This window comes from Piliocolobus tephrosceles, chromosome 19, assembly GCF_002776525.5.
Source record: "Piliocolobus tephrosceles isolate RC106 chromosome 19, ASM277652v3, whole genome shotgun sequence".
Classification (NCBI taxonomy): domain Eukaryota; kingdom Metazoa; phylum Chordata; class Mammalia; order Primates; family Cercopithecidae; genus Piliocolobus; species Piliocolobus tephrosceles.
In genome coordinates, this window is record NC_045452.1 from 28,156,537 (window position 1) to 28,173,417 (window position 16,881).

The following is a 16,881-nucleotide window of genomic DNA, read 5'->3' on the forward strand; positions in this document are numbered from 1 at the left end:
AGGGTGTGTTAGGGTGGCGTGGCTGGAGGGTGAGTGTGTTGGGGTGGCGTGGCTGGAGGGTGAGTGTTAGGAGGGTGGTGTGGCTGGAAGGTGATTGTGTTAGGGTGGCGTGGCTAGCGGTTGAGTGTTAGGGTGGTGTGGCCGGCAGGTGAGTGTCAGGAGGGTGGCATAGCTGGCAGATGAGAGGGTAGGGGAACTCCAAGGAGCCCCCACCATTGCCAGCAGCCTTGGTGCTTCCATGGCCCAGCTGGCCTCCCTCCACTCAGGCTGCTGAGCCCTTGGCCAGCGGCTGCGTAGCCCCTGTATGCCTGACGGGCGACTTTGACACCTCTCCTTGCCCAGGTCCCCCATGACCCTCAGACATAGGTGAAAGGAAGAATAGAGGAGCCATGGGGTGCCTGGTGGGGAAGGTGTACTGTGAGAGCAGGTGGCAGCCCAGGGCCACAGGAGGCCCTTGGCTGGTGACAAGCCCAGTGGTTTAGGCGCAGGTGCACCAGCGCAGCTCCCTCCAGGCAGGGTTACCCAAACTGAGCCGTGCAGGTTCTGTGGTACTGATGAAACAGGTCTAGCTGGCAGCACTTGAACCGCCTAAAACTGTAAAATGTCTTGGACGCATGCTCCCTGCTTTGCCCTTACATGGCCATAGACAAAACCATGCATGTTTCTTTAGTGGTTAAGCCCCTTGGGGAGCTCAGGCTGTGGTGTGGGTGGGAGTTGGTGCCTCTGGCAGCAGCAGTGGGGAAAGTGGCTGTGTGGACAGGAGGACTGAGGGTGGAGCTGGGGTGAGCATCTGGGGGGCAATGCGGCGGTGCTGATGTGGCCTTCCCCAAGGCCCAGAGGGGGAGAGCAGGCTGCACGGGGAGCTGACCGCAGTAGGAGGTGTGGGGGGTGCCTTCTCTCCAAGTCCTGTCCTGCCACCAGGCAGCATCCATGGGGCCATCAGCACAGGTCACCAGCCCCCAGGGTGGGAAACCTTCCACCCCCAGCCATGGTGCCCCCACACACTGAGTGCCTGGCCCCAGCCCTTTCACACCACCCACGCCCTACAGAACCACTGTTGTCAGATGTTTGGGGACTGTCTTAGTCAGTTTGGGCTGTTACTTTAAAAGTGCCACAGACAGGCCGGGCATGATGGCTCATGCGTGTAATCCCAGCACTTTGGGAGGCCAAGGTGGGTGGATCACCTTAGGTCAGGAGTTCAAGACCAGCCTGGCTAATATGATGAAACCCTGCCTCTACTAAAAATACAAAAAATTAGCCGGGCATGGTGGTGGGTGCCTGTAATCCGAGGTAATCAGGAGCCTGGGGCAGGAGAATCACTTGAACCTGGGAGGTGGAGGTTGCAGTGAGCCGAGATCACAGCACTGCACTCTAGCCTGAATGTCAGAGGGAGACTCCATCTCAAAAAAAAAAAAAAAAGTGCCACGGACTGGATGACTTGCACAGTAGCCATGCATTGTCTCACAGTTCTGGAGGCTGGAATGTCCAGGATCAAGGCCTGGCTGGGTTCAGTTGCTGCTGAGGCCTCTCTTCCTGGCTTGTGGACAGCCATTTTCTTGTTGTGTCCTCACATGACCTTTCCTTTGAGTGCCAGTTCTTTCACGTCTCTTCTTTCTTTTTAAATTTTTTTATATTTTTAGAGGCAAGGTCTCACTCAGTCACCCAGGTTGGAATGCAGTGGCGTGATCACAATTTACTGTAAACTCAAACTCCTGGGCTCAAGGAATCTTCCTGCCTCATCCTCCCATAGTGCTGGGATTACAGGGGTGAGCCACCACATCCATCTCTTCTTATAAGGGCACTAATCCCATTCACAAGGGCCCCACCCTCATGACTTAATCACCTCCAAGAGGCCTTGTTCCTAATACCATCACCTTGCGCATTTGGGCTTCAACATGTACATTCAGCCTGGACACAGACATTCAGTCCACAGCAGGGTCTTTACCTCAAAGTGTACCTGGACTTCCTCTCTTCCAACCTGGGTTTTCCCCACTCATACCTGTTCTGCCCTATCTTGGGTGTGGCTTCCTGCACTGGAGGTCTGTGCCCTCCCATCCTTACCTCTCTCCAAACTGAGGCCAGGCCTCCTGCCCCTGGGCCTTGGCCCTTGCTATTCCCTCAGTGCCGCAGTCCAGCCTGCCTGTGTTCTGCCTTGGGACCAAGGGACCACCAGGCCCCACATCCCTCTAGAAGGTTCTGCAACAGAACCTCCACGTCTGTTTCCACAGGAGCCTTCTGATGGAGCGTGACGCCTTGAAGCCCAACTCGCCCCTGACCGAGCGGCTCATCCGCAAGGTGGCAACCGTCCACCTCATGCAGTGAGCCAGCCTGGCCGCCTCCACCCTGCGGAACCTCGGTGATGGCCTTGCTGCGTCCAGTCAGCTTGCTGCAGCGGGTTAGGATCAGGAGACGGCTGGAGCCTGTTTGTTAGTGGTGTTGGAGGGTGATCTTCAGTTTTACGGGAAGAGGATCAAAGGTTAATTTTAAATGTGATTCTAAATCTCCTTTCAGTCCTTGAGAAGGGCCAATGTGCATTTTTCAGCAGTCACAGCCAGTGCGAGTGCTGCTCTTTCCACCTGCTTTGCAAATTCTGTTTCCCAGGGGAATGTGTCCACTGCCTGGTGGTTCAAGGGTTGGAAGGCAGGGCAGGGGTGGGGGCTGATTCCACTAGGACGGGTCTTCCAGAGGCAGCCAGCCTCCCACCACCGCCTGTCCCCTTCCAGGCTGCCCTTTCCCTTATATTCTAGACAGGCTCTGTCGTCTCAGTGTGGTGGTGTCCCATTTTTCAGGTGAGGGTACCAGGGGTAGGGGAGTGGCCTGCCCAGGGTCACACTACGAGAGGCCCCCACCTGCTGCCTTTGGCTCAGCCCCCGCTGCTGCATCCACCGCCCTCCTTACAGATGAACGTGCACATGAGGTCCTCCTGCTATCTCTGGGGCGAGTCTTGGAGCCCCCGGGGGGCTCTGTTGGTGCTGATTTGGACCCGTTTCTCTTTTTAAACTGCACATCATAAGGCTTCATGTCGAGCATGATTTTAATCATAAATGCACTTTTGAGATGCAAGGATTGAGCTCAGAGCTGCTCTGTTGTGGCAAAACGCAAAGTGCTGTGATGTGTGGCTGTGACAAGCCTGGAGCGGGCCCTGTTAGTGCCGCCTCTGTCTCCTGCTTCCCCACTGAGCACCTCCTGAATGTGCTGCTGACTCAGTTGCGCTGCTTTCAGCCTTCCTGTGAGGGGAGGTCCCAGTGCACAGATGTTTTTCAAGTTCCTCAGTTTGTTCTGAAATAAGGTAGGGATTCATCAGGGCAGGAAGCAGGCCTCCTGGAAAAGAGGAGGCCTCCAAATACATGGAGTCCCCACAGTGTGCTCAAGCCCAGGCAAATTTCTGTGATTACAATGAATTATTAATCGGTTCCTTCAAGTCTTTGAGCATCTGTGGTGCAGGCCTGGGGCTGGGTCCTGGGGAGATGGCTTCTCCCTGAACTTAAGGTAGGTGGGGCAGGCCAGGCGCGGTGGCTCACGCCTGTAATCCCAGCACTTTGGGAGGCTGAGGTGGGTGGATCCCCTGATGTCAGGAGTTTGAGACCAGCCTGGCCAACATGGTGAAACCCTGTCTCTACTAAAAACACAAAAATTAGCTGAGCATGGTGGCGCACATCTAATCCCAGCTGCTTGGGACGCTGAGGCAGGAGAATCGCTTGAACCTGGGAGGCTGCGATTGCAGTGAACCAAGATCATGCCATTGCACTGCAGTCTGGGCAACAGAGCGAGACTCCCATCTCAAGGGGGAAAAAAAAAGTAGGTGGGGCATCTAGACAAGAAAATGGGTAATTATAGTAGGATTTCCAGAGAGTCGCCTTCTCTACCCAGGAACTAGGGACACATCCTAAGGGGAGCCTCCCTCCCCTCTTCTGGTTCCAAGCAAGACATGACTTAGCTGTGCAATTGGGAACCCTGGTCCCTCCTCCAGGAAGCCTTCTACCCCCCAACCCCCACTGCAGGCTGGTGAGGGTGCTGCCTCTGTGCCCCTCAGCCCTTGGCACGTGTCCTTGCTGTTGTACCCCTGCCATGACCTCTCCAGGTCAGGGACAGCATCTGTCCCCAGCATCACCTGGCACATGGCCTGCACTGAGTAGCTGTCAGTGAAAGTTGGTGAATGAATGCGTAAATAAATGAAGTCGAACTCTGTATTAGGCCTTCTTGCATTGCTATGGAGAAATACCTGAGGCTAGGTAATTTATAAAGAGGTTTAATTGGCTCACAGTTCCATGGGCTTTTCAGGAAGCATGGTGCTGGCATCTGCTTCTGGTGCAACCTCAGGAAACTTAAGATCGTGACATAGGGTGACGGGGAGCCAGTGTATCACATAGTGAGGCAGGAGTTAGAGAGAGAAGGGGAGGTCTTGGACTCTTAAATAACCAGATCTTGTGTGAACTAAGCAAGAACTCATCACCAAGGGGATGGTGCTAAACCATTCGTAAGGGATCGGCCCTCACGACCCAATTACTTCCCACCAGGCCCCACTTCCAACATTGGGATCACATTTCAACATGAGATTTGGAGGGGACACACATCCAAACTACAGCACATCCTATCGGGGGCAGAAATGACTCTGCCATAGGTAGGCCACACCTACTGTGTGCTGATATGATACAAGGAGAGGAGGAGTATCAGGAATGAATATTGGGGATGCCTCTGCCATTCTCCCAGCAGACATCCCCAGGATGAGCTGAGGGGAATGCAATGAGCAGGCCAAACTCTTTCCAAGCTGTTTGACCACACCCACCTACCCCAGCACTCTCTGTCCCTGCCTGGTGCCCTGTGCTGGGCTGGGTGAGGCTGGGGAGACTGGTGAGTGAGGACTGCCCTGCCCTTTATGAGCCCACCGTCTTCTAGTGAAGGAACACAGCAACATGGAGTGATTGGTGTGGATGATGCAAAACCAGGGACATGGGACCCAGAAGTGGCGCCAGCCAGCCTAGAAGGCCTCTACCTTGGGTTCCCCCCGCCGCCCTACGGGGGCTGCTTGCTAGACAGCTCTCCCCGCAGTCTGCCCCAAGTAAACAGCTTATCTTCGTCCCTGAGAATGGTGCTCTCGATTTCCATCCTTTCCAGAGCGGGTCCTCCCAGGTTCCTCTTCCTGCATCCTCCTCCAGCCATCAGTCCTGGATAATCAGAGCTCCCGCTTAGTGACACTTAGCCGTGGGTGGAGCCCCTCATTTGATCCTCAAGCCCCCGAAGTGGGTATTATACCTCGTTCGCAGGCAAAGGCTCAAGCGAGGTCAGCCTTAAGTTGCTGCCCACTGACCCGTCTACCAGTTCTGTCCTTGCGTCTCCATGGCTCAGGTCAGGGTTATCCTATCTGCTTCCCACCCTCTCCAACACATGGATTCCCCAAGGCAGGCTCCATCACCGGGCCCCAGCTCCCGGCTCTCTCCTCCAGCGCAGCTCCCCAGCCGGCCTGTAAAACCCAGGACAGGCTCCCGTCACGTCCTAGGCCGTCCTCAGGCCTTGGCAGCTGGGGAAGCCCGCCAAGGGCGACCGTTCCCCTCCGGCCCCACAGGCTGTGCAGCTCCGGCCATGAGTCTCCCTCTGGTCTCTGGGTCAGCCGGCGCCCCCGTGCGCGCCTCGGGCAGGGACCCCCGCCTTTTCACTACTGTTAGTAACAGCTGGCGCGCGCTGCTTCACAGCAGGTGGGTGAGCCTACTTTTAGTCTTCCCATCGAAACCCTTAGGTGGCAGTTTTTAACTTTCTCCCTACACACAAGAAACTGCTATACACGGTTCCGGCTTGACGCGGATAGCTAGGTAACATGCAGCGGCCACGCCAGGCAGACTTCCGGGTGGGTTCGCCCTGGCGCCGAGCGGAGCCAATCGCTGTGCTGAAGTAGTGCGCATGCGCCTGGACGCTTCTTACCAGCGTCCCGACTACAATACCCGGGATGCACCAGGCCCGAGAGGAGCCCTTTTCAAATCGACCAATCGGCAGCCGGCGTCGCCCGGCGCCGCGTTTAAATCCGTGCCGGAGGCGCGTCCTGCATCGTTGGCCGCTTTGGGTAAGGTGGGGTCAGAGTAGGGGGCGAGGCTTTCGCGGTGGGCCAGGTGCGGCGCGGTGCCCGCTGTTCTCTGGACAGGAAGGGGCCGCGCGCCGCCAGGAGCCGGGCCTGGGCTCGAGCAGGGGTCACCGGGGCCCCTTGCGCTGTGGTCGGGGATGCCGGGAGGTCCAGGGCTGCCCCCCAGGCAACCAGAGCCCTCAACACTCTGGCCCAGGAGCCGAGAATTCCGTTATCTCGTCCGATGGCGTTCGGGCTGACTCCCGGCCTGGCGGCACTCGACCCCTGGGGTCCCCTAGGATGCGATCATTTCAGAGCGGCCCCCGCGCCGCCTCTCCCAGACCTGGCCGCGGCCTTCAGCTCTCTCTGCCCCTGTGAGAGAGGGCTGAAGGAACCAGGAGCCCTGGGCCCTGACACGCACTCACCTTCTGGCCCCGTTCCACCCTGCAGTGACTTCTGACAACTGTCTCCATGGAAGGAGGCGGCGGCCGCGATGAGCCTTCAGCCTGCCGGGCAGGGGACGCGAACATGGATAACCCTAAGAAGGAAGGCAAGTCCTAGCTGCTGCAGCGCTGTCGTTGTTCAGGACGTTCAGTAGCGATGGAGGTTGATTTAATGTTTCCTTGAGACATTCTTTCTTTCTCAAGTGCTCATCTGTACTCTGCACCTGTGAGACACATGACATTTGCTTTTATTTTCTGGTTTTCTTTCACCTCCTCCCCATTTTAAGTTTCATCACCCCCAGGATTCTCATCAGTTTTATTTAGCTCAGTGCCCCCATCCCCTGAACAGTACGTGACACTTTGTGGGCGCTCAAATGTTTATTGTATTGAATTTGATGTTTCCTTTTTTGTTTGTCGCTGCTTTCTGTTTGCTAAGACTTGTTTAGGATCTTTAAGACCATGTTAATGAGTGAGCCTGGCCCAAAACTCCTTTCTTCTTGGGTGTTTGTCTGGATTTATTTATTTATTGACGGAGTCTCACTCTGTCACCCAGGCTGCAGTGCAAAGGCATGATCTGTACTCACTGCAACCTCTGCCTCCTGAGTTGAAGGGATTCTCCTGCCTCGGCCTCCCTAGTAACTGGGATTACAGGCACCCACTGCCACACCTGGCTAGTTTTTGTAATTTTAGCAGAGACGGGGTTTTGCCATGTTGCCCAGGCTGGTCTTGAACTCCTGAGCTCAGGCAATCTGCCTGCCTCGGCCTCCCAAAGTGCTAGGATGATAGGTGTGAGCCACCTCACCCAGCCTCACAAAGCATTTTGACATCGCTGTATCCTTCGGTTCTCACACTACCCAAGGATCCTTTCTTTTTGAGACCGAGTCTCACTCTGCCTACCAGGCTGGAGCGCAATGGCATGATCTTGGCTCGTTGCAACCTCTGCCTCTCAGGTTCAAGTGATTCTCCTGCCTCAGTCTCCGGAGTAGCGGGGATTACAGGCACCTGCCACCATGCCTGGCTGATTTTTGTTTTTTTAGTAGAGATGGGGTTTTACCATGTTGGCCAGGCTGGTCTCAAACTCCTGACCTCAGGTGATCCACCTTCCTGGGCCTCGCAAAGTACTGGGATTACAGGTGTGAACTACCGCTCCCGGCCCCAAGCATCCTCAACGCCTCCATTTTGCAGGAACTCTCCTGGAGACTTTACAAATCAATGTTGCATTTTCTTCTTATCTAGAAAGGCGCTTGCCTCTGCACCCCTCTCCTCCTTCCTGTCATGCCTTTCCTTTCAAACATGTCCCTTCCACGTGCATGCTGCACCCCCTGCTCCTTCTTGAGGCCTTCCCCACTTCCGTTGACCTGGCTTCATTTCCTTACTTTTCCCCTGTCCACTGGATCATGTTCATCCACATACAGATATGTTCCCTTGTCTCACTTGTTGCCACGTCTCCTCTGTTGCCTCTCCATTGCCGTGTTTCTCCTTCCAAGCCAAACTTCGAGAGCTTTCTCACTTTTGTTCTGCCATTTTTTTCCACCTCTCAATCCCTCCCGTTCCGGCTTCCATCCTTACCACTCCATTCAAGCTGCTTTCATCAGTCGCTGGCGACTTTCACATTGCCAAATCTCTTGTCATTTTTCTGTCTTCAGTCAGCTTTTCAGTAACATTCGTCCTTCTGGAAACTTCCTGGCTTGGAGTCCAAGGCGCTCTTGGTTTTCCTCCTGCCTCTCTGGCTGGTGTATCTTGTCTCTGTGTGGGCTCCTCCTCCTCTGCCATCTTCTGAGGCTGATTTCCCCAAGACCTGCTCTGGGACAGCTTTGTGCTTTCGCCCTCAGGGCGGTCAGCATTCCCATGGCTGCACAGCGCATCTGCTGTCTGCGGCGCCCAAGTTTTGTGTTGAGCGCAGACTCTCCTCTGAGCTCTGGGTTTGTATATTCACCTGCCTATTTGGCGTCTTCACACGCACGTCTCATCTCAAACTCGCTATACCCCGTCTGCATCCGCACGCCCTGTTCTTAACCTGTTCTTTTTGTCTTTCCCATCACCTATTTTATTTCTCCATTTCACCCAGCAGTCCAAACTGAGAATCTCCTACATTCATGCCATCACCAGCTACCATCATCTCCACCTTCAGAATATATCCTGGATCCATCTACAGACTCTCCATCTACATCCAGATGCTGCTCTCTGGGTCTCAGCCATGCTGTCTCACCCACTCCTACTTATATATGATTCCCATTGGCTAGTATGTTCATTTGTAATGCTTCCTTTCAGATACACTTTCTACACAGAAACGTTACCTTTTAAAAACACAAGTTAGATTATAAAGCTCTTCTCTTTTCTTTTTTTCTTTCTTTTTTTTTTTTTTTTTTTGAGACAGTCTCACTGTCGGCCACGCGGAAGTGCGTTGGCGCCATCTTGGCTTACCACAGCCTCCACCTCTTGGATTCAAGCGATTCTCCTGCCTCAGCCTCCCAAGTACCTGGGACTACAGGCACCCGCCACCACACCCGGCTAATTTTTTTTTGTATTTTTAGTAGAGATGGGGTTTCACCATGTTAACCAGGATGGTCTCGATCTCCTGACCTCGTGATCTGCCCACCTGGGCTTCCCAAAGTGCTGGGATTACAGGCATGAGCCACTGCACCCAGAATTTTTTTCTTTTTTTTTTGAGATGGAGTCTCGATCTGCCACCAGGCTGGAGTGCAGTGGCACGATCGTGGCTCACTGCAACCTCTGTCTCCTGGGTTCAAGCGATTCTCCTGCCTCAGCCTCCCGAGTAGCTGGGACTACAGGCATGTGCCACCACGCCCAACTAATTTTTGTATTTTTAGTAGAGACGGCATTTCACTATGTTGGTCAGGATGGTCTCGAACTCCTGACCTCAAGTGATCCACCTGCCTCAGCCTCCCACTGTACTGGGATTACAGGCGTGAGCCACCACGCCAGGCCTAAAGCTCTTTTCTTAAAGCCCTGTAATAGTTTCCTATCCCATTTTGGAGAAAATGAAAGCTCCTTGCCGTGGCTTGCAAACCCTCTGTGATCTGAGCCAACTTGTGTTTTCACCTCTTCCAGCCACTCTGACTTCTGACACCTTCATCTCACACACGCACTTTGGTGTTTTCTCAGAGGTGTTCCCACCTCTACATATCTCTCACCGCACTGCCTGGGGCACCCTCCAGGGCAGGCTGCATGTACCCCAAGTCTGCCTGGCACCTAGTGGAGGGTGTGGTCTGTTGTGGGTGCTCATGTGTTTGCAGGCTGAGCAGGTCAGCCAGCCCGGGGCCCCTTGGAGCCAGTCACAGAGTCTGGAGCAGAAGAGTGCTTCCGTGAGTTCTAGTCCTGGATTCTTTTTCCAGGCCAGACAGTTGGAAGTTTCTGAAATTGACTTCCTAATTCAGAGGTGTAAAAAGTGAAATGTCTCCCTCTCTATATCTCTTAGTCACTTAGTTGCCCCCTCCAAGGGCCATCGATGTCATCAGTCTCTTGGGTGTCCTTCCAGACATAATCTGTGCAAGTGCAAGCCAACACACAGAGTGCTGCGCCCCCCTTTCCATATAGCACGGAGAGCCCTGTCCTGTGTCTTGTTTTTCAGGCTTAATTTATCTTGATGAATATTGTGTATCGACACATGAAGAGCGTTACTAGTTTTTGTACCTATATAGGGTTCCACCATGGGGATGTGTTCTTCATCTCATCTGCTGCGGATGAACGTTTAGTTTGTGCCTAGTGTCTTGCTGTTACCAGTGATGCTGCCGTAAATAACTGTGGACACCGCATAACTGTGCAACACATTGCTTTCCACACCTGCGAGTGTCTGTAGGATACATTCACAAAAATAGACTTGCTGGGTCGAAGAGGGTGTGTATTTCTTACTTTGATAGGTACTGCCAGGCCCTCTAGAGAGCTGTGATAATTTACACCTTCCCTGGCAGTGGAGGAATTGTCTCTTTCCCCACAGCCTTGCCTACAGCTCATAAATCTTTGAGTTTTGAGGTCGGAAGTTCGAGACCAGCCTGACCAACGTGGAGAAACCCCGTCTCTACTAAAAATACAAAATTAGCCAGACATGCTGGTGCATACCTGCAATCCCAGATGCTCAAGAGGCTCAGGGTGGAGAATCACTTGAACCCGGGAGGCGGAGGTTGTGGTGAACCGAGATAGCACCATTGCACTCCAGCCTGAGCAACAAGAGCGAAACTCTGTCTCAAAAAAAGAAAAAAAAAGAAAGTTTTGCTTTATTTTCTGTGAACTTTATCTGTTTGTATCCTTTTTCTGTCTTTATTAGATTGTTAATTTTTTTATTACTTTGTAGATACACTTCATGAGTTAGCCCTTGATGAATTGAGTTGCAAATATTTTTTTCCCATTTCTTGTTTAACTTACTGTGATTTTTGCCACACAGAGATGTTACAAATTTTAACGTTTAAAGGTCAATCTTTTATTTTTTATTTATTTATTTTTTGAGGCAGGTTCTCGTTCTGTTGCCTGGGCCTGCGTGCAGTGGCAAGATTATGGCTCCCTGCAGCTTTGACCCCCTAGGCTTATGCGATCCTCCCTCCTAAGCCTCCCTAGCAGGGGAGACTACCACGCCCAGCTACTTTTTGTATTTTTTTATAGACAAGGTCTCCCTATGTTGCCTCGGCTGGTCTCAAACTTCTGGGCTCAAGCATCCCTCCCACTTCAGCCTCCCAAAGTGCTGGGATTACAGATGTCAGCCACTGGGCCCAACCGATCAATCTTTGGCAGCTTCCAGTTCTGTGTCATAGTTGGATGTCCACATTCCCACGTTATAAAAACGTCCTCATAGCTGCTTCTTGTTTGTTTAGGGCTTTGTTTTCTTTTCATTAAGTCCTTGATTTATTTGGAATTTGGCCTGGTGTGGTATGAGGCATGGACCAAACGTAGTTGGTATTTTTCCAGATGATTATGTAGTTTATCTCCATACCATTTTTTCACTTTCCCTCTTTTTTTTTTTTGTTTTGTTTTGTTTTGTTTTGTTTTTTGAGACGGAGTCTTGCTCCGTCGCCCAGGCTGGAGTACAGTGGTGCGATTTCGGTTCACTGCAAGCTCCACCTCCCGGATTCACTCCCTTCTCCTGCCTCGGCCTCCTGAGTAGCTGGGACTACAGGCGCCCGCCACCACGCCCGGCTAATTTTTTGTATTTTTTAGTAGAGACGGGGTTTCACCATGTTGGCCAGGATGGTCTCCGTCTCCTGACCTCATTATCTGCCTGCTTCAGCCTCCCAAAGTGCTGGGATTACAGGTGTGAGCCACCGCACCCGGCCAGTTTTGTTTTGTTTTTTGAGACAGGGTCTCGCTCTGTCACCCAGGCTGGTGTGCAATGGCACGATCTTGCCTCACTGCAACCTCTGCCTCCCAGGTTCAAGCGATTCTCCTGCCTCAGCCTACCCAGTAGCTGGGATTACAGGTGCCCACCACTACGCCTGGCTAATTTTTTTTCTTTATTTTTAGTGGAGACGGGATTTTGCCATTGGCCAGGCTGGTCTCGAACTCCTGACCACAAGTGATCCACCCGCCTTAGCCTCCCAAAGTGCTGGGATTATAGGCGTGAGCCACCTTGACCAGCCTGCAGTGTTTATTAAGATAAAAATATGTCTGAGAGAGCTTTGTAAGCTTTACGGTATTGAGTACATACTGTATTTCAGTGCATTTTGATAAATATTTGCTAAGTGTCCAGGCCCTTAGCTAGACGTTTAGGAATTTGGGTTAGTGTTCGACATTGTTATCTTGGAGGAGCTTATAGTCTAGTTGGGGCCAGAGAAGGGTCAAGAGGCACTCACAGAGGCTAGTGCAGTGGTAGAAAGGAGATCCAGGCACTGCGGGAGCCTTGCGGGGAGCTGGAGCAGGGAGCAGGTGCCCCTGCAGAGGGACCCACTAACCTGGCGCCTGTGATCTGTTTTAGAGGGACCTGCACAGACAGGGCCATGCCAGCTGTGATAATAGAATTATGGATGGGGTGGGGTACAGAGTACATTTTATCTGAGGGTTCAGTAAGGACTCCAAGAAGCAATGGCGGTCAATGCATTCTTATCGAGTCCCTACTCTGTGCATTTGAGTGATATTAAATTCATTGTTGAACTATGAATAGATGTTTTGTATCTCGTAAGAGGGGAATTTAATTCTAGGGGAGCTGAGGTGGGTGGTCTTTTGAAAGTGTTCTATACCTGGAAATGACTTATCTCTTCTTGAAAAGCTAGTTGAATGAGTCAGTGAATGCATTTTAGATTATATCTTACAAGTAAGGTCCTAAGCTTTTGGGTGGCATAGCGAACATAGAATGGCTGATGCAATTTCTTTTTTTTTTTTTTTTTTTTGAGATGGAGTCTCTCTCTCACCCAGGCTGGAATGCAGTGTTGCCATCTCGGCTCACTGCAACTTCCGCCTCCTGGGTTCAAGCGATTTTCCTGCCTCAGCCTCCAAGAAGCTGGGACTGTAGGTGTGCACTGTCACGCCCAGCTAATTTTTGTATTTTTAGTAGAGACGGGGTTTCACCGTGTTGACCAGGCTGCTCTCGATCTCTTGACCTCATGATCTGCCCGCCTCAACCTCCCAAAGTGCTGAGGTTACAGGCATAAGCCACCGCGCCCAGCCGGCTGATGCAATTAAAAAAAAAAAAAAACTGTCCAGGCTTGGTGGCTCACATCTGTAACCCCAACACTTTCGGAGGCCGTGCCAGGAGGATCACTTGAGGCCAGGAGTTTGAGACCAGCCTGGTCAACATAGCGAGACTTCGTCACTAGAAAAAATTAAAAAAAAATTTTTTTTTTCTTTATTGAGATGGAGTCTCGCTCTGTTACCCAGGCTGGAGTGCATAGTGCAATCTCGGCTCACTGCCAGCTCCACCTCCCAGGTTCACACCATTCTCCTGCCTCAGCCTCTGGAGTAGCTGGGAGTGCAGGTGCCCGCCACCACACCCGACTAATTTTTTTGTATTTTTAGTAGAGACGGCGTTTCACTGTGTTAGCCAGGATGGTCTTGATCTCCTGACCTTGTGATCCACCTGCCTCGGCCTCCCAAAGTGCTGGATTACAGGTGTGGGCCGCCACGCCCGGCCTAAAAATTTTTTTAAAAAGGAAAAAAATCTAACTTAGAGCCCCCTATGAAACACTAAATTAACATAATGACAGGATACACTTTGGGGAGTGAAATTTCACAGTACCTTTATTTAGTTCTAAGCTATAGAGCCTGGTAATATTTTTCTCTTTATCAGCTGTGGCATTAAAATAACAGTGGATTTTTTCCCCCTAGACATTCTTCTTTTGGCCGATGAAAAATTTGACTTCGATCTTTCATTGTCTTCTTCAAGGTAAACAAATGAGTTTTCTTCCCTTGCCTTGGGCATAACCACATTCAGTAAAGGCTTTCCTTTAAATGCCAATGTTATGAGTTATTAATAATTGTTTTTTTTTTCAAAATAGTGCAAATGAAGATGATGAAGTCTTCTTCGGACCCGTTGGACATAAAGAAAGATGTATTGCTGCCAGCTTGGAGTTAAATAATCCGGTTCCCGAACAGCCTTCGTTGCCCGCGCCTGAGAGTCCCTTTGCCTGGAGCCCTCTGGCCGGGGAGAAGTTCGTGGAAGTGTACAAAGAAGCTCACTTACTGGCTTTACAGATTGAGAGCAGCAGCCGGAACCAGGCGGCCCAGGCTGCCAAGCCTGAAGACCCTCAGAGCCAGGGCGTGGAAAGATTCATACAGGAGTCAAAGTTAAAAATAAACCTCTTTGAGAGAGAAAAGGAAATGAAGAAAAGCCCCACGTCTCTTAAAAGGGAGACATACTACCTGTCAGACAGCCCCTTGCTGGGGCCCTCTGTGGGCAAACCTCGGCTCTTGGCCTCCTCCCCGGCCCTGCCCAGCTCTGGTGCCCAGGCCAGCCTCGCCCGGGCGCCGGGGCCTCCGCACTCTGCTCATGCTTTGCCCAGGGAGTCACGCACTGCTCCTGCTCCAAGTCAGGCAGCGACTCAGAGGAAGCCCGGGAGCAAATTGCTGCTGCCTCGAGTGGCCTCTGTTAGAGGAAGAAGCATCCCTGAGGCTGCGGAGAAGGTAAATGCCACAGCAGCGCACCTGTCTGGGGAGCCGCCACTCCTTGCCCCTCAGCCCTCTCACAGAAGCCACATGGGGAAAGCCGCGGAGGTGGCGAGGCTCTGAGGCCTCCGAAGCACAGGAATGGGGAGTCCAGGAAAAGTAGTCGCCAATAGGGAGCTGATATGGGGGTGGCTTGGGTAGGGTTGGGGTGACTTAATACTTCCTCCTAAATTCTGTCTGAAGTTGTTCCTTTTGTTTTGTTACAATGCTGGATAGGCCACACAGTACGGATTTCATTTGCTTTAACAAGCAACCTCTTCCAAAAACTCCCCCTCCTCTGTGATAGCTGCTCGTCAGCCTCCTTGACCGTGCCTCAGTTTACATTGCATTCCTCCTGGGCATTAAGTGAGGTGAGCTTTCCTGGGAGGTGGCAGTTGACAGGGATGCCTTTGGGTGCAGTCTGCCAACTCTGGGACACTGAGGGTCCTGGAGGTCTGGGGGAAAGGCGGGGGTGAGCACAGGGCTTGCTGCCAGGGCTGCCCGATCTGGCTCTTGCTTGGGAGAGGGAGGCTGCTCCTCCTGTGGGAGAGGCTGCAGAGAGGAGGACAGGGCGGGTGGGAGCCCCGGGGCCCACCCTGCAGCCCGTTCCCAACTCTGCCCCCTCCCCTGGGCAGCACTTACAGAGGAAGACCCTGGGTGGGGCCATTAGGAGGTACAGGCAAATGCAGAATGCTCAGCATGGGCCCGGAAATTCCTTTACCCCCACCAAGCCCATCTCCTGAGCCACGTGACTCCCTGTGGTGAGAGCCAAGAATGGAAGCCAGCCGAGGTGCAGCTGCCATGCACTGCCCTTGACAAGGACGTATGTCCGGCACTACCACCCCGAATAGCTGGGGCCTGTCCGTTGGTCCTGCAAACTCCTTTTATTGGAGCCCGTTTGGATGTAAATTCCTACCGTGATGTTTCTAGAATGAGAGTGGGATGGGTCTTGCTGTGTGGAGCACACGTGGACTCGGGACAGGGATTGTGCATGTAGCATGCGTGGACTCGGGGAGAGAGGTGGTATGATTTGGGGTGCTCCAGACCCACTGAAGCATCTCCTTTGATCTCCTGGTCCTCCGTGGTGAGCTGGGGTCCGGAGAGCTTATTCCCAGTGGACAGGGCACTGTGCGCACAGCTGAGATGCACTCACGCACACTTGGGAGCCCCGCCACTTCCTGAATGCTTGTCTGGGAGAAGTCACTCCTAGAGTGGCTCATGGCACATGCTCACTCCTGTGAGGAGTCATTAGCAATGGGTGGACCGCTTGATTGTAACACCTACTTAAAAGTGTGCTTCACAGACAGCTGCTAGGATGCCTAAAGGAAGAAGAAAAAGAAAATAACCAGTGTTATTTTGAGGATGAGGATGTGGAGGATGAGGAGAAGGTTGAGGATGTGGAGAAGTTGGAAGCTCACGCACTGCTGGTGGGACCGTGAAACGGTGCAGCTGTTGTGGAAACAGTTTGGCAGCTCCTCAAAAAACTAAATGTAGAGGTCCCATGGGACCCAGTAGCTCCATTCCTTAGTACACAGACCTGAGAGAATTGAAGCCATATCCACAGAAAAAGCCACACGCAGATGTTCAAAGCAGCATTATTCATAACAGCCAAAAGAGTAGGACCAACCCAGGCGTCCAGCCAATGATGAGCGGGTAAAGAAAATGGGCTGTCTCCAGACAATGGTTTATTTTTGGCAACAAGAAGGAACACTGCCAGGTGTGGTGGCTCACACCTGTAATCACAGCACTTTGGGAAGCCAAGGTGGGCGAATCACCTGAGGTCAGGAGTTTGAGCCCAGCCTGGCCAACATGGCGAAAACCCGTCTCTACAAAAAATACAAAAATTAGCCCTGTATGGTGGTGCACACCTGCAATCTCAACTACTTGGGAGGCTGAGGCAGGAGAATCGCTTGAAGCTGGGAGGTGGAGGTTGCAGTGAGCCAAGATGGCGCCACTGCACTCTAGCCTGGGCGACAGAGCAAGACTCCGTCTCAAAGAGAAACACAGTGCTGATACATGCTTAACACAGACAACCCTTGAAAACATTTTGCCCAGTGAAAGAGGCCATAACAAAAGGTCTCATGTCATATGGTTCCATTTATATGAAATGACCATGACAGGCCAATGACAGAGGTGTGGTTGAGTGCTTCCCTAGATGGGGCTGAGGAGGATGAGGGAATGGGGAGTAACTGCTAATGGGTACAGGTTTTTGTTTGTTTGTTTGTTTTTTCTGAGACAGAGTTCTGCTCTTGTTGCCCAGGCTGGAGTGCAATGGTGCGATCTTGGCTGACTGCATCCTCT

The 16,881-nt window shown here is 52.3% G+C and overlaps 2 protein-coding genes and 1 long non-coding RNA gene across 7 annotated transcripts in view; 2 read left to right on the top strand and 1 right to left on the bottom strand.

The window, feature by feature from the left end:
* The window catches only part of TTC38 (tetratricopeptide repeat domain 38), a 25,783-nt gene extending 22,366 nt beyond the window's left edge, over positions 1–3,417 (top strand). For all 4 annotated transcript variants that reach the window (XM_023221731.1, XM_023221732.1, XM_023221735.1 and 1 more), the window contains one exon: positions 2,229–3,417. In XM_023221731.1, the coding sequence (XP_023077499.1) occupies positions 2,229–2,322 (94 nt within the window). In that variant the 3' untranslated portion in view covers positions 2,323–3,417. The remainder of the gene's footprint in view (positions 1–2,228) is intronic.
* Positions 3,418–4,233: 816 nt separating this feature from the next.
* Positions 4,234–5,824, bottom strand: LOC111548901. The gene is made up of 2 exons (XR_002733551.2): positions 5,254–5,824; positions 4,234–5,165 (listed from the first exon to the last, which is right to left on the bottom strand). It is a non-coding gene; the product is annotated as an uncharacterized LOC111548901 (long non-coding RNA).
* Positions 5,825–5,873: 49 nt separating this feature from the next.
* GTSE1 (G2 and S-phase expressed 1) overlaps positions 5,874–16,881 on the top strand; it is a 34,279-nt gene continuing 23,271 nt past the window's right edge. The window contains exons 1-4 of one of the 2 annotated variants that reach the window (XM_023221728.1): positions 5,874–6,055; positions 6,503–6,602; positions 13,765–13,822; positions 13,935–14,559. In XM_023221728.1, the coding sequence (XP_023077496.1) occupies positions 6,524–6,602; positions 13,765–13,822; positions 13,935–14,559 (762 nt within the window). In that variant the 5' untranslated portion in view covers positions 5,874–6,055; positions 6,503–6,523. The other variant, XM_023221729.1, reaches the window with a different exon arrangement.